Genomic DNA, 16,340 nt, shown 5'->3' with positions numbered 1-16,340 from the left:
TTGATTTGTTGTGCCCTTTGGGTTTCAGGTACATTTTCTGGATTTAGCCTTGGAAATGTTCACTTTTGAGATCAATGGCAGATGGATATCATTTCAATGCAATCTAGTGAAGAATGAACCAAGGAAAAGTTAGAAAACAACAACTTCAACTACACTGTAGTACAAAGCCCCCCCATACAGCACCTCTGATCAATAGATTAGTAAATACACACAGTGCAACCAATAAAATGCCAAGGAATGACAAACTTACATAACATTAAACATAATATTAGATGGCAGTTTAACAAAGCATGCTGATAATAAAACTTTTTCCACAAAGGAGTAAGGAAATAAAACGATGAAGGAGGCCAATATTTTATAGTATATAATAGTATATATATATATATATATATATATATATATATATATATATATATATATATATATATATATATATATATATATATATATATATAAATTACATAAAAAGCTCCGTGTAAGTATTAATTTTTAGTGTCAACACTTCAGCTTTTCTCTATTGATTTTGTCTTTTACATTTTTATTTTCATTTAATTATATTATCCATCTTTAGGCTACCGAGTACGATTTTAAGACAATGGTGATCAATGGAGTAGAGTTATCATGGAACAAATGGTCTCAAGTGAGGTATGTATGTCAGTTGCCCTTTAAGACGACGCGCATGCGCACTCCAGTGGGAAAGTTAAAGCTGAACTTCATAGTCAGGACAGGGGGGAAAAAGTAGCAGAAATATAATAGTAGCAGGGAATTGACATGGCATTTCGCCGAAGAAACAAGAGTTACCCTTTCTTCAGCCAGGAGTTCCTCATCCAAAACCATGCCGACATCGTTTTCAGTTTGGTGATTTTCATTTTGATTGGATTGATGTTTGAGGTGAGGTGGACTAATTCTCATTTCCCCCTCTCTCATCAGCTGCTTTATAGTGGCAACGCATGTAAACAATGGGGAAACCACCGATTACGTCTACCATTCTGTGGCAAAAAAACGATAATGGACTGTATTTTGCGGATGCAGCTTGTTTGCGGGTCTTGCAGGTTTGTGGTGTTTGTAGTCGGTGGAAAGGTAGCAAGCTAACTTAAAAACGCAACGTTGATTAACTGCAACCGACTGTTAAAACACTCGGATTTGAATTCCAATTTCTTGCTAAGGTGGAAGTGCTCGCTTTGTCACTCAAGCAATTGGAATTCTAGGGTGTTTTTAACGTAAGCTATCAAAACTATTGCACTCATAGCCATTATATGTCTACTTTTATATAACACTGTATCAGTATAGCTTCATAAACACACCTTTACCCCCAAAACGTAACTTTTGTGGACAAGAATCACGTCACGTTACAAAAGAGAAGACAAACTGAGAAGGAAGCAGTGGTTAACTTGCTTTCGAATTAAAAGCGCAGCGTTCATGTTTTAATAGGACTTGTACACGTCACCAGTTTGAAGCTTTTATTTTGAATGAGAAAAAAGGGGAAGCGGAAGACTTTCCATTTATCGCCTTGACTGTATTACTTTTTAACTGCCACGTCTCAATTCCTAAACAGTTATCGCGCCCATAGCTGTTTTATTAAACAGATAACCCCCATACAAAGCGCACGGGTCTCATACAGACACACGTATTACACTCATTACTACAAAACTACACAAATAAATCACGTACACGTCATCCCGGACATTATGGAGTTTCGCTCGAAACGTTCCAATAGAGCTCGCAACTGACCGGTGTTGGATTTCCCTCGTCTTTCACGGAACAAAAGTTAGAATTTTGAAAAAGTAGAATGCATTTTAGTGCCGACAAAAGATCCATTGCTCTAATACATTAAGGTGTCCTAAGTTGACGTGTCACACTCAGGGTCTTTTGAGGTGTCCTATATGGCCCCGAAGGAAGCCCTTTCAGAATCATTACAAGTTTTGTGTTTGCTTTGTTGGACTCTTTTATCGTGTTTTTTTTTGGGTGGCAGCACTAATGTTTTGTGCCACTTCGTGCTTATACTCTACCATATTAACAAACTGCCATTCAATCTTTCTTTTCAGGCAACAGCAAAGACGGCTATACTATTTATTCAGCCACAGTACAATATCACCACATTGTCACCAGGTACCTGCATTGTGCACACCTCACTTGATAGTGTTCGCAACATTTTAAATCCAACTTTTCCTTGCCCTCAGAGGGAGAGGTGACGTTGTATCATTACGGATGGAAGGACTGTGCCACTATCCTTTTCTACTTCTTCATCGCCATCATCCTCCATGCAGTGGTGCAGGAGTATCTGCTGGATGTGAGTACTGCATGACACCAGCTCATTGCATCGGTGGTGGTCTGATTTAAGTTTAGTACCATGACCACATGACTGACGGTATCTTTAAACATGTAAACATCTATGCCTTGTTCCACAGCAGCCACAAATAGCACAGCCTGTCTGTTTTCTTGCCCTAGTTATTTTTATGTCTTGCATAATTGTTGAGTCAGCGAATCCTCTAACCCAATGTGAATCATTCTCACTCTGCAGAAAATCAACAGACGTCTCCATCTTTCCAAGAGCAAAAACACCAAGTTCAACGAGTCGGGTCAACTGTGTGTGTTTCATTTGGTGTCCAGTGTGTGGAGCTTCTACGTTCTAATAACGGTGAGTGGTACACACGCTTCATGTGTACACACTTTTTTTTTTTTAAATAAGGAATTCTAAGAGTTTTCTCTAATCTTTTCACACAGGAAGGATATCTTCTGCATCCCAGCAGACTTTGGGAAAACTATCCACACGCACACCTCAGGTAAGATAAATGCATACCTTGCATGGCTGTATGGATGTTTAAGTCAGGGGTCGTGTACAAAAATATTTTTAAAAAGTAATGCCCACCATTCATTCTTATTGTCATAAAAAAGAGGTCCTCCAAAGTGGATGTCATCTTCGCGTAATCAGCCATGAATGTGCATGCCATTTTTAGAGCCCTTCAGACATACTAGAACAGCCCTATAGTCACCTTTTTGCTCATATTACCCAATATAGTAGATATAATGGAAGAAACCATTTAAGAGGTCTTCCGTATGTGTGGACAGGAAGCGAGTTTGGGCATTCAGAGTTGAGTTTTACCCGCAGTATGTCCACAACTGTTAACGATTATTATGGTGCCTGTTTTGAGATAAGAACTAGACTTTTGTGTTTTGTGGAGGATTTTAAAAAAAAGTGTAATACTTTCACATGTTTCAGGTTCCAGGTGAAGTTTTTCTACCTCACTCAGTTGGCCTACTGGCTCCATGCTTTGCCTGAGCTTTACTTCCAGAAAGTGCGCAAGGTCGGTATGGAAGCCAAGGAGTATTTGAAGATGTGTGTTGGGTGCTTCTGCATTCATTTGTCATTGTAGTACAAACATGTAGAGACGTGTGTGTGTGTGTGTTTTACCAGGAGGAGATCTCCCGTCAGCTGCAATACATCAGCTTGTATTTGCTCCACATCTTTGCAGCATATTTGTTAAAGTAAGCATCTTGTTCACAACCTGCAAAGAAAAAAAAATCTGGTCAGAATGCTTAAAAAAAGAAAACCTAAATGTTTTTTTTTTTTGGGACCTGGTTAGTTTGAACCGTGTGGGTGTGGTGCTCCTCTTCCTCCAGTATCTGTCAGAACTGGGCTTCCACATCGCCAGACTTTTCTACTTCACAGATGAAAACCACCAGAAAATGCAAGTTGACCCATCATATGATTTTTAACAGATTTCCTTCAAAATGGAGAATCACACTAAAATCAGCGTTCTGTGTCTCCTTCTATAGGTTTGACCTTTGGGCGGTTGGTTTCGTATTTACTCGCATGTCTACCCTTACGCTCATGTTTCTCGCCGTTGGTTTCGGTTTGGCTCGTTCCGAGAACCAGGTGCTGGACTGGGAGACGGGCAACTTTAACACTGTGCTAATAAGGTGAGGAACACCATGCACAGGATATATATATATATGTATTAGTTTTCATAAATCTGTTTCAGATCTATTTTATAAATACAGAAATGAGTGTGAAATACATAGATGAATATTTAATATCACTTTTACCTTGTTGGTGATTGGGGGGGGCACACCTCATTGTAAACATCAGTGGCAGATACAAATTTACACACCATCTGTTGTGTCTCCCTTATATCATTCCCCTGCAACATGTGTTAAGGTTCATACCTCCACATCACTTTCCTGACAACTGAGTCTCGCCTCTATCAAATGACTTATTTTGCAGCCATACTCAATATAAAAAGTGTGCTTGAACCACCTCACCACCACAGGGCACACATTGCTGAGGAGGAAGGCACAGATTTTCATTGTGTTGTTGAATCTTTGTTTGGGCAGACATATTTTGACAATTGTACTCACTGAAAACCAAATCATCCTTAAGCTGCTCACAATTTTTCATGACACGGATCAGGTTGGTACATTTGGTCAACTGTTTTTGGTCTTCCTGTCCCAAACAAGAACCTTTTGCTCTTGAATCACACTCAAAATTAAGCAAACTGTTTGTGGAAAAAACATGTATAATTTCAACTTATTTTAAGTCAGTTTGTATTTTACCACCAGTACCTTCTGCAGTTGAGTAAATAAAAACCCCTGAACCTGTCTGTGAAGCCGAGTTACCGGAGGCCAGATTCAAACAGCAGATTGTTAAAAAAGTGTTCAGCCAAGTTGAGTAATGAGGTGTCACTAATCTGCTTGTTTTGCGTCCCTTCCAGGATGACTGTTCTTCTCCTGGTTTGCCTGACACAATCTTGGCTTCTTTGGAAGTTTATCCGCTTCCAGCTGAGACGCTGGAGGGAGTTCAGACACGAGCAGGCCGTTCGCAAGAAGGCCGCCACCAAACAAGCTCTTCGGCCACTCAAGCGAGACTCTTGTGAGTAGACTATTAGCTCGTCCAATTACGACTTTTTCCATTTGTTCTCATGCTTTTTTCCCCCCTCCTCTCCTTTAGTTGGACATTATGAAAACGGAGTTCTTAAAGCTGAGAATGGTGCCTCTCCTCGGATCAAAAAACTCAAATCCCCGTAAGAAAACACTGACTGAGCTGAGCGGTGACCTCAGTGCAAGCTGAGGATCCTCAACAGAACAGGGGGAGCTGGTGTATCCTGGTTGATTTCCATCCCGACACGCCCCTGGGACTTGGTCACTACAGACTTAGCCTTGAATGCTGGAAACTGAAATTCCAAGGATGTTCCTTGAGCCCATGAGACTTTTCCTCTCCATCATATCAGTATTTGTTTTTAAGACATCCACATGTCCTGCTTCCCCACGTTTAGCAGCACCGTTGGGTGCAGAATGACAGAAGTGTACAGCAAACACAGTATGTAGCACATGTTACTGTGTAGCAACTTTTGAATGTGTTGATGTATATCCTCATTACATAAGTACTGTATTGCTCGTCTGATTGCCGTTGAGCCAGCTTTGCTTCTATTTCCACTCGGGTCCATTTGGGCAGGATAATGTTACTGATAAGATATCATACACGCTTACTGTAAACCAGCCTTAATGTTAGCCCTTACCTGTCGGAGGTAAGGGGAGGGATTTTGGTCATCGGATTTGTGCCCAAAGTTCCTCCCAAATAAATCATGTCTTGCATTTGTCATTCATCATTATGTATGTTACCGCATGCCATTCCATGAATTGTCAATATCAATAATGAGTAATGCAATTTTCTGACAAACTGGTGTAGTGGTCTTACTTTTCCGCCAAATATTATCGAACATTTACAACTCAAAACTTACACATTTTTATGTTGTGTTATGCTATATCATAGCTATATTGTTTTGATGTCTATATAAATGACATTTCACAGACCAATTTACCTTGACTGCAACATCCAATAGAAAATGAGCTATAAAAGGAAAACCTACATATTGTAGCAATAATTACAACCATTCACACTCACATTCGTATCTATGGACAATTAGGAGTCGCCAATTAACCTAGCATGTTTTTGGAATGTGGGAGGAAACAGGAGTACCCGGAGAAAAGCCGCACATGCACGGGGAGAACATGCAAACTCCACACAGAGATGGCCGAGGGTGGAATTGAACTCGGGTCTCCTCGCTGTGAGGCCGGTGTGCTAACCACTGGGTGCTAACCGCTGTGCAGCCAAGTTGGGATATTATTATTTTTAAAAATGGCGAAAAAGTATTATGTTATTAATATTATGAGAAAGCAGATATAATGAGAAGTAAAATACGTCTGGACAAGATAAAAAAAAACGTCAATGGCCAATAAATGCATCGTGAGAAAAAAAGTGTTGTATTCAGAGAATAAAGTTGTAATATTATGAGAAAAATCATAATGCTATGACAAAACACTTACAATACTATGAGAGAAAAGCAATACAATAAGTCATATTAGGAGGAAAATTTTAATAAAAAAGACTTAAGTGAAACTTGTATAAAAATATAACTAAAAATATCCTAAAAAGGTTTTGTGCATGTGGTAGAAGGTTTAGGAAAAATGTAATAAAATTACCATGACTATATTAATAGTAATAATAATGTTTTTTTTCTTTGCAGTGTGGCCAAACATGAAAAAATACTTCCCACAATCACAGTCCGTTGAGTTTTTTCTTTAGTGTGCATCCCTTAAGTCCTTCCTGGTCCAAATTGGGCTTGACATCATTCTGTGTTATGCCTGCCTCACAAAGAAAGCACAAACATAGTGAGCTGTTTTCATTCTTTTCATACTGGATTGTACCATTGTGTTTAGCTGTCGTGTTAACCTCGGTCCCTAACTTCTGGCGTAATGTATCAAGCGTCTCCAAGGGAATCTGGCTGGGGTTGGTCTCCATGTATTTCAACACGTAAAGGTCGGCGTCAATCAGTACAAAGCGGTGGCCAAAAACTGCAAAGAGAATGCATTGGTGGTGGATCCTCACCTGGAAGACGTTGTGTGAGTGCAAGTGTGTGTGTGTGTGTGTGTCTTTCACCATCAACAGTAGCTCCAATAGAGAAGTCTGCCGGTGAGTAGAACTCGGGATTGTCCACAGGAGAATTTGGCTTAGGAACACGTGTCCTTTTCAGGAATCCTCCACCAATGAAACCAGAGTTGTTTTGGGGATTCTCATAAATACTGATGGTGTCATTGGACAGATAATAGGACAGGATGAAACGTCTGTCTGCATTTCTGGTTTTAGAATCCGAGGCATCCTTGGGCGTCACCAATCGGACACTGTAGCGCAACACTTTGTTTCCGTTCTCCAGCATCTTTATCACGTTCTTTCTGGGAGGTGCGGGTATTAGAGATAAACAACTCTGGAGAGAATCTTCTAGCGATCCAAAGCCATTATAGGGGGGGATCTCCTGGAAACGAGATTGAAAAAGTGTGAGGGACATAGGAGAGCCGATGTGGCCTAAAACGGGACTATAATCCTGCAGATGTCTCACCTTCTTCATGCCCTCAAACTTGCCCATCTTCCTGGGTACTTCTATGCTTTTTATGTTGATTTCAGGGTGATTCGTCTGGTAATATTCTTTCGTGAAGTCATCGCAGTCATACAACAGGAAACGCCGTCCCATTATCGTGACCATTTCACCGACCCGGAAGTCTGTCGGGGAGAAGAACTCTTCCACTTCCTCATTGGAATCCTCCATCACACAGCTGGGGAACTGGTCTGGAAAGACAAATGACAAAAGTCCAAATGATCTTTGGGGTCTGACCTACCAAAGCCGAACTTTACCATGCCCCGGCTTCATTTTCTTGGGTATCCTCAGTCTCTGCATCAACACCGGGAATGGATATCGCCCGCTGTTGGGCTTGTGGTCCTCCCTGATCTCCACTGTATCGTTCACCAGGAAGTAGTGGATAGTAACAGGCAAGGTTTCGCCGAGCTCAGATTCCGAATCATCCCATAGGGCGAAGAAACGCAGCACCTTAACAGGAAGTGGTTGAATACAGTCAAGAAAATGTCTCTGTTTTGACAAAAAAACACAGCTACGTCGTCGGGAGGGCTTTACCTTGCGATCCATATGGAGAAACTGGTACCTGCTGTCAAATTCTGAGCGTGTCGTGTATGTATGCGGAGCTTTTATCCGCTGCGAGATGTATGAATCCTCTGGCATGTCCTCGGGTTCATTCAGAATAATACCCTGGCGCTGCATAAAGTTCTGTATGTTGGGTAGACAACGTTAGATTCCAAGAATACCAAAGACAATACAAGACTGTACAGGCGTGTGGTACCTGTGTAAACAAATCACACTGTGTGATACGGTACTTCACACCGTACACTTCCATGTCAATGCCAAGGTTGAGGTCTTTCCAGTGGTAATACTTCCCAGGCTCCCTCTTAGGTAGACGTTGCCGTTTGATCCGTTCACCCTGGAGTATTCCAGAATTGGGCACCCAGGGCTCAGTGATATTCATGGTGTCGTCTGCCAGGTAATAGTAAATAACCACATGACGGACACAGCTCTTTTCTTCTCGACTGTTGATCATTTCCTCCTCAAAGTACCCTTTGAAGCAAAGCACCTGTCCACACACAAGAATGCAATGACCTGAACAAACCACAGCAACAAAAATATACTCAACTATACCTTTTTGTCAAGGGTGACATAAGCTGGGATGAAAGGTGGAGGGCTCGGGTTAACGGCAACACCGGCGTTGTAGGTCAAATTGAGTAGGTCTTTGTAGTATTTTGAGTCAATGGCACCAACTGGGATGTCGGGTGTCTCATAGGAGTAGCCGCTGAGCTGTTCGTTTATCATCTGGTCCGCTAAAAGAGGCTCCAGTCCGATGCCCACCCTAGGGGCACGGGCCAACGGTATGCCCCTGGAAAATGACAACGTCTGGGGGCGGTGGAATGCTGTTTTCTGGGGAGGAAAAAGAAAACATACCACAAATGCCTTAGGTTGTGAATGGAGCAGAAAATCAGTTGTGTGGAAAAAGTACTCCTTAACATATATTCTCCCTACTAGGCTGGAGCCTATCCCAGTCGACTCAAGGTGACAAGTGAAGTACAACTTACCTCTACTGCGGGAATGACCACCAATCTCTATCTACTAGGAATTGAAAGTCAGCTATGTGAAACACTACACTACCTATGACGCCAGAGTGCAGTCTTTGACATGGAGTACCAGAACTCTACTACAGATGGAACCTATCCAAGTCGGCTTTACTACGCACCTCTACTGCAGGAATGACCACCATTCTCCATATATCAGCTATGTAAAACAATACAATACACTGCCAAACTGTATTGGAGTTGGAGCCTATCCCAGATGACTTAAAGTAACTCGTTTTTTACTTGAACATTGCCAGGAAGTACAGAATATCAGCTCTGTGAACTACAACACCAGTGTTTTTAAACTTTTTTTGAGCCACGGTACGTTTTTACATTGGAACACCACTAACCACCTCACGTGCATCACTAAGTCTATTGGAGGAACGAGGCAATCAGCTACGTGTTGCCACACGGACGAATATTACATTGCCCTGCCAGTCTTTACACCACGGACACTCGACAATGACATAATATTTGCAGAAAATGATGAATAAATGTTAATTAAAAACATATTGGATTATTCCTCACGGCACACATGACTGTGTGTTTGAAAACCGCTGTACTACACAACCAATGTCCCAGTGTGGAGTTCCTGACACATTTTGTTTACCTCGACTGTGGCAAACATTCTTTCTGACTACATCCTGGAGTCATTTGCAGGTTGTGGATGGGAAACATTCTAGCTATCAGGACCAAATCAGTGTCAGCTTTGAGAACAACTACAGTAATAATGACCCGGAAGTGCAGTCCTTGACACGTTGTGCACACAACCTGTAGTTTATTTAGTCTATTGGCATAAACCAGTGAAAATGTTAACTTAAAAAGTTAGCTATGTGAACCTCTGATGACCCCATGAGACACATTCTGTGATTTTAGCTTTTAGTTCCATGCATTTTACCAGTGAATTATTATTTATGCATGCTTGGTGCTTTTGTAGTGTGAAACGAGCACATAAATAGAACATTCTAGAACACGCGTGGATTGAAAACTGGAAAACTAGCATAGGGATGTGTAATTAGAAAAAGAAATCCTTCCATTTGGAAATGAGGTTTAAGTAGGACGAGAATACGAGAAAGAAAACGCTACCTCACTTGATAGATGCCATAAAAAATGTCTAAATGACAGACTCGATATGAAACTGGCGAGTTTCCCAAGTAATCAAACATCCTTACCGTTACATCCTCGAAACAGAATCCGGGTAAGAAAGGTAACCCGTTGTTGTCCAACTTGCGTGACATGTTTCTTAGCTTGAGCAGCCGAGTGGTAAGGTTTAATGGGAATGTTTTGTTACGAAATAGTTTGTTATTCGGACAAAATACATAATAAAGTAACCCCGTTGACAGGTGTGTGATATTGCCGCTTTTATTTTGGAGCAACAGCGTCGTTTCCGGGATATGACTGCTCCTTTTTTGAGCTAAAATGCACAAGTTAAACGCTCAGCCTGCATCAGTCCCCGCGGTGTATGCAAACAAAGATGACGTTAGAGCCAGGACGGGAAGAGAAACTGAGCTTCACTGCGACGCAGTTGTCATTTAAGACGTTTGTTTCAAACATGCTAATGCTACCGCTCAAGGTTGACGTCGTCAGCGTAACCGTCACAGTTTGTGTGACGTCACTAAATGACGAAGGGCTACATTATGAGATGACACAGATCGACACACAAAAAAGTCAGTATTTTCAATTGAATTTCATCCGAAAAATGTGTTATAGATTAACAAAACAACAGCACCTGAAATTAATAGTCACAAGGAAGTGCTTTTATTGTGATGAGTCTTGCCAAGTGATGGGAAGCGTTCCACCAGAGGGCGACCAACGATAAGACTTCCTTTCTGCAGGACGACAAGCCACTACTATAAGAATATACCTGTACAACTGGATTGAAGAAGCCAGAAGACATGCTATTTTTAAACAGTTTATTCCAAACATCTCTTGGTCTCACTTTGCCAGTAAATGGCACATTATTATTCAAATTACATCACAAACCATTCTAAAAAATAAATGATACAGCTTAGACAGGCTTTCCCAATGTGGGTGACCCTAATATGTTCTGCGTGCTATCAAGTCAAAAATACATTTTTAATGAAAAACATTGTCATTTTATACACTTGAATCCAGGGAAGCACAAACAGAACTCGATTGTAAATAGCTTATATCATCTTGGGCAATGTGATTTCAATGTTATCTCACAGTGGTGCGAGGTTATGAATCGAGGGAAGTGTGGTCCACTTTTGCAAAACGGAATTATTTGGTATTTCTAGTCATCAGACTAGTTTGAAAAGGCACTGCATATACTGTATCAAAAATAAGGTGAAATCACTAAAACCTCTTTGAGGCTCTTTGTATTAGAACTCTTTCAATGCAGACTTACATGATTAAAAGGGTTGATTCCCCCTCCCTCTTTTAGAAGGCAAAACCAAACACAGACACTAGGATTGTATCCCTGAGGCACCAGACAACCTTTAGCCAAGTATAAAAATATCTCATAATAAACAATACATGAGAACAAACAACTATTAAATATTATAAAATAGATTTTATAAGGGTTGAGAAAAATATCTTTTGGTTTTTGTCACGGCGGAAGAGATTGTCCTGTACAAGGTCTCTGCTGGAATCCAGGTCTCGCTCCTTCAATCACCGTGAAGTCTCCACAGGCTTCTGAGGGTCCAAGGCAGCTAAAAGCAGAACAGCCCACTTCAAAAACGGCCTCCTGAGGTCAGCGGCAAGGCAGTTTAGCCTTTCACCTCTCGCATCCGGTGGAGAGGCGAGTTTGCCGTGAGAGACTCCGGTGCAGATGGGTTCTATGTTATGGTACCCAAAGGAGAAGGCTGAAGACCACAGAGGGAATTCTAGCCTTTCAAGTCTGCAGGTGGACAGGTGTGAGCGACCCACTGTAAATCAAGTTCAAGTAAGCTTTCCGTCCAAAGCAAGTCATCAGTAATACCGATTGAGACTCCGCGTTCCGGGGATGTCGGGCTGCCCGTTCATCCATATCTCTCTGATGATCCGCTCCCTCTCCTCGAGCCGCTGCGCTCGCTCTAGCTCCTCTGCAGACGTAAACACGTTCATGTTGAGTGTACGCTCGAAGCGCCGGTGCCGCCGCGCCGACAGATCCGAAGTGGTTTCCCAGTCGGAGTCCGAGTCGCTGGAATCGGAGGATGAGTCGGCGGGGCGTGTTCGTTTTTTGGCCGGGGGCCTCTGGCGGGGCTGGCAGTCCGTGCGCCAGGAGATCTGGACTACTAGGGCGAAGAGGGTGAGGAAGAGGCCCAGACAGACGCCGCAGACGAAGAAGAGAGCTGCCCTCTCTGGGTGGTCTGTTGAAGAGATAACGACCAAGAAAGTCAGTCATGTGTTTCCTTTTGTTTCATATCAAATAGTCATATGACTTACTGCTTTGGCTACCCATTTTTTTCAAGGTATATGAACATCCTCCAATATCAGTTAATAAACATTGTCAGACTGCAATACAAAATATTTTTGGCTATTGTGTGTGAGTGACAGGAGGAAAAGCTTGATGGGATGACACAAAAAAGTGATACTACTGTAGTTTTATATTGGGGTTCCATACGACAGATGTTGCTGTATCATCAACCATAGCACACAACACAAGAGAAAAGATGACGCCAACAAGGTCCTACTTGATGCGTATGTGTAGGCTGCCAGCGCATTGCTAATTAGGGCCATGCTGGAGCTGGAAGTGGAGTTGAGAATAGGATTCATCTCCGGGGGCCTCAACGACGCAGTCTCCCCCGCCCCTCCTCTTCCGACCTCGGGATACCTCTCCTGGTTGGAGTTGGTCTCTCTGGTGCGCTTCCGATCTGCAATGGGAGGAAAATGTCAGGAACTGAGAGGAGACGAGTGGGAGGTTCACAGGATGTGGAATTCAGTGGGACTCAGTCATTGCATTTAGCATCATTTACAGTTAAGCGTGTGCAGTGTTTCTCAGTATTTGAGTCATCCGCGGCGTCTCATGTGGGTACGGTTTATTACCGACATGTATCCTCCCACCCCTTTTTAGGTGGGCTCTTATAACAATTGTACCTTTAACCCCATAAATAAGCAACGCCTCACATACATAAACCGAACATGAAGTGATAAGAGTCAAAACGATGTCCTGATAGAATAATTCGAATCACTTGTGATGACGTGTTTGTCATTGTGGTTGAGCATTATTTAGTGAAATGTCACACAAAAGTGTCAGACTTCATATCTGATGAACATGGTTTAGACTGGAATGGCTCACGGAATGGCTAAATGTTTCCACCTGGACCCACTGCTACATTGTAGACCCCCACCACCCCCCAAAAAAATCACAACCACACTCATAAAAGCTAGCCAAAAATAAACTATGAACAGGTAAAACTAATTATGGATCATTATCATCCTCATTTGGTTGGCTGGTTTTGACGATGTAAAGAAAGATTGACAAGTTAAAGCTATTCTAAAACTAATATGAACAAGTCTTGGAATCTTACTCCAATAAATTAAGTTCAGGCAACTAGTTCCGAGGGCAATAATCCTATTCCAGGCAGGATGAACGGCAATTGTATGAATTGACGGACTCCTTTAGAACACCTCTAAGATGCTCCCAGGATGGATACGGGGGACTTCATTGATGGCTAACTTTGATTTTTTTCCGGATTCTTCTCCTCTCAGGATTGATCATACATTTATAGTCCATGCTCAGGATTTTTCAAGTCATGCAGAATATTGTGTTTTTACTAGGGCTGTCAAGAAATTAAAATAGTAGGTTGTGATTAATCACGATTAATCAAGTTTTGAGTTAACTCAAAATTAATTGCATTAATCGCAGATAGAAATACATCTATATATAATAAGTGGGGGAAATCTCTTTGTGGTAAACAATTTGATGTACAACTACAACGATAATTACATCAAATTTTATGTAAAGGAATATCAATTTTGGAACAATGGGTCATTATTTAAAACAATACAATCAGAAAGGAATACGTCAGACATACGCTTTTATCGTTTTGAGAAAACATGTTTGTATATCAAGAAGTCTTTTCATCCAAAAGACAAAGACAAGATCAGGAATGTAGATTTTTAACAAATGTGTCACGTTCCACCCTGACATATTTCATTCAGTATCACTCGATCAAAGATGGAAACTGGTTTTTCCAGATGAGCTGGAAATGTTTTTTTTTGAAAGAGGTTCCAAGGAGGTGAAGGCCAAGTCGAGCACGAGGGACTGTCAGCACTGATGCAAACACTCTCATTTGCTGCCCCATTCTCCTCGTAGCTGAGCAGAGTAATTAGTGCTCTGGCTGCATGAATACATCTTTGTTCGAGTCTCCTGCTTTTGCTCTCTTCATTGCTCTTGCCATGTCTCCGCCTTCTTTCTGGGAGTTTGCCTGACTGATTTAGACTGTGGTCACATGTAAGGGCATCCACTGACTTAGCATATTTTAAGGCCGGTGATCATACAGTATATGGGACAGTGAGAATCCATATGGAAGCAGTTGAACCTCCATGATTTAAATATACAGTACATACATGCCCTGGTTTGATTTAGGGACCGCTTAACTGCTCTCTGTGGTGCAGTGTGCAGTTTCGCTCACCTGGAACTACGTTGGGGCGTTTGACCGAGGTCCCCTGAGGAGGGCTGTCTCCCACTACGTTGGGGTCATGGGAGTTGGACGGGGAGGAGTACACGGGCGGCCTGGAGCTTTGTTCCTGCAGCAACTTCTTTGGGACTTCACATAGAAGGAAGAAGAGGAAGTAAAAAGGAAAAATAGGAAGTAAGAAAATGAAAATCAATAATATACATATACAATGCGAAGAATATGTATTGTTTTGTCTTCAAAAGTGTACTATGAGAAAGTTCTGTGAAAAACCACCTTAAAAATGAAATATTAAAGACTAAAAATTCAGTTTTGTTAGGCCCGTCGTGGTGTAGTGGTTAGCATTAGCATTTGGAGTGGATCATCATTGGTATTCCTCAGGAAGGGCATCCGGAATTTAAAGGGCTCAAGCCCAATCACTGTGCGGATCGAAAAGATCGGCTGTGGCGACTTCGTAATCAAGAAAAATAAACAAACAAAGAAGAATAAATGTGCACATTTCAAATATTTGGGTTGGGTTGAAGTTATGTTATGTAATGTTACCATAAGAAAGTAAAAAGTTCTCATTGGGAGTGACCAGGATGGATAGGATCAGGAACAAGTACATCAAAAGGACATTACATGTTAGAGGCCTTGGAGATAAAGTCAGAGAGACCAGACTGAGATGGTTGGGACATGTCCAGAGGAGTGATCGTGGATATATTGGTAGAAGGATGCTGCCAGGTAGGAGGTGTAGAAAAACACCAAAGAGGAGGTTTATGGATGTAGTGAAGGAGGACATGAGGGTAGTTAGTGTGAGAGACAGATGCAGAAGACAGGGTTGAATGGAAAAGATTGATTTGCTGTGGCGACCCCTGAAGGGAAAAGCCCAAAGAGAAAGAAGACGAATAAGAAAGTAAAAATATTATGAGAATAAAGACATAATATTAAGAGACAAACATGGTGACCAAGTGATGTGACATCGAGCACCCTTGAGCTAATCCCCACGCTGATTCTTCCAATTTCGTCTTTGCCTAGTCTCAGCTTTCCAAAAAACAAAATCAACCACCCCTAAAGCGGAATAGGCGCTGGATGTGTGGTGTGGGCTGCCTGATTTTCAGCCTGCCTGCCAAATCTGGTGAATTATGATTCCTGATTCATCAACATTGAGTAAACCCCAAACATGCTGACTCACAAATTGTGTGTTTTTCATTAAAAATACATTAATTTGTTGACATTCTCAGGGAATGCTCTCATTCACTTTCATATTCAAGGTCTTTAACCTTGCACTCTATTTCCCGAACCCCCCCATCCTGGAAACCTTACAGTGGCGAGTGAGTCAGGGAGTCTGCACTCTCACCATTATTGGCGAGGGGGCTATACATTCCGGGCTGTACTCCGGTTTGTGTGTACCTTTAGATGAATGGTTACACCTCCATACATCAACATGGACAAAGAAATGGCCAATGAAATGAAGACAAATCAGCCGCTTGCTGACATACGTCGTGCTTGCAGTCAGGCATGTGTGTGATATTAATACCAAAACAACAAGAAGGTCACATACATCGCTGTCAAAAAACGGCTTTAGAAATGATATTCCTAGACGAGTCGACCAATAAGAAATCATTTCTTTTTAGCCACTAAATGGTCGATGAGCTCCTATGCAACACATAATGACTAATATCAACTGAATCAAAACAAGCTAACATTTTACCTTTCATTGTCAGACCTGGGTGACAGATGCTAATAATAATGGGTGGGAGGAGCAGTCA

The 16,340-nt window shown here is 41.7% G+C and overlaps 3 protein-coding genes across 7 annotated transcripts in view; 1 reads left to right on the top strand and 2 right to left on the bottom strand.

Moving 5' to 3' along the window:
- The first annotated feature begins 686 nt into the window (after positions 1-686).
- Positions 687-5,691, top strand: tram2 (translocation associated membrane protein 2). 2 transcript variants are annotated; one of them, XM_058057233.2, is made up of 11 exons: positions 687-891; positions 2,046-2,109; positions 2,181-2,290; positions 2,522-2,638; positions 2,725-2,783; positions 3,221-3,305; positions 3,416-3,486; positions 3,585-3,689; positions 3,778-3,921; positions 4,713-4,870; positions 4,949-5,690. In XM_058057233.2, the coding sequence occupies exons 1-11, from the start codon at positions 772-774 to the stop codon at positions 5,023-5,025; spliced, it is 1,110 nt and encodes a 369-aa protein (XP_057913216.2). In that variant the 5' UTR covers positions 687-771; the 3' UTR covers positions 5,026-5,690. The 2 variants fall into 2 exon arrangements, with proteins under 2 accessions (XP_057913216.2, XP_078655229.1); XM_078799103.1 differs by lacking the exon at positions 687-891 and adding an exon at positions 976-1,080 and having other exon boundaries at positions 4,949-5,691.
- Positions 5,692-6,511: 820 nt separating this feature from the next.
- On the bottom strand, positions 6,512-10,564 carry efhc1 (EF-hand domain (C-terminal) containing 1). Its single transcript, XM_058056962.2, has 9 exons — positions 10,180-10,564; positions 8,541-8,816; positions 8,188-8,475; positions 7,965-8,114; positions 7,688-7,880; positions 7,395-7,621; positions 6,938-7,310; positions 6,731-6,852; positions 6,512-6,642 (listed from the first exon to the last, which is right to left on the bottom strand). The coding sequence occupies exons 1-9, from the start codon at positions 10,243-10,245 to the stop codon at positions 6,637-6,639; spliced, it is 1,701 nt and encodes a 566-aa protein (XP_057912945.1). The 5' UTR covers positions 10,246-10,564; the 3' UTR covers positions 6,512-6,636.
- Positions 10,565-10,749: 185 nt separating this feature from the next.
- eva1aa (eva-1 homolog A, regulator of programmed cell death a) overlaps positions 10,750-16,340 on the bottom strand; it is a 60,290-nt gene continuing 54,699 nt past the window's right edge. For all 4 annotated transcript variants that reach the window (XM_058057210.2, XM_058057213.2, XM_058057212.2 and 1 more), the window contains 3 exons: positions 14,587-14,721; positions 12,643-12,822; positions 10,750-12,318 (listed from right to left, as the gene is read on the bottom strand). In XM_058057210.2, the coding sequence (XP_057913193.2) occupies positions 11,939-12,318; positions 12,643-12,822; positions 14,587-14,721 (695 nt within the window). In that variant the 3' untranslated portion in view covers positions 10,750-11,938. The remainder of the gene's footprint in view (positions 12,319-12,642; positions 12,823-14,586; positions 14,722-16,340) is intronic.

Source organism: Doryrhamphus excisus, linkage group LG19, assembly GCF_037039965.1.
Source record: "Doryrhamphus excisus strain RoL-2023G ecotype Guam linkage group LG19, RoL_Dexc_Guam_v1.1, whole genome shotgun sequence".
Lineage (NCBI taxonomy): Eukaryota > Metazoa > Chordata > Actinopteri > Syngnathiformes > Syngnathidae > Doryrhamphus > Doryrhamphus excisus.
Note: the sequence above shows the minus strand (reverse complement) of the source record. Positions and strands in the feature narration are given on the sequence as shown.

What these genes read in the sequence shown, in the direction of transcription:
- tram2 (XM_058057233.2), top strand. Translation starts at nt 772, where the DNA reads ATGGCATTTCGCCGAAGAAACAAGAGTTACCCTTTCTTCAGCCAGGAG. An exon ending in GCTTCTACGTTCTAATAACG is followed by an intron (nt 2,639 to 2,724) that starts GTGAGTGGTACA and finishes CTTTTCACACAG; the next exon opens with GAAGGATATCTTCTGCATCC. An exon ending in TTTGCAGCATATTTGTTAAA is followed by an intron (nt 3,487 to 3,584) that starts GTAAGCATCTTG and finishes GGACCTGGTTAG; the next exon opens with TTTGAACCGTGTGGGTGTGG.
- efhc1 (XM_058056962.2), bottom strand. Translation starts at nt 10,245, where the DNA reads ATGTCACGCAAGTTGGACAACAACGGGTTACCTTTCTTACCCGGATTC. An exon ending in ATGTCACCCTTGACAAAAAG is followed by an intron (nt 8,476 to 8,540) that starts GTATAGTTGAGT and finishes GTGTGTGGACAG; the next exon opens with GTGCTTTGCTTCAAAGGGTA. An exon ending in AGTGTGATTTGTTTACACAG is followed by an intron (nt 8,115 to 8,187) that starts GTACCACACGCC and finishes CCCAACATACAG; the next exon opens with AACTTTATGCAGCGCCAGGG.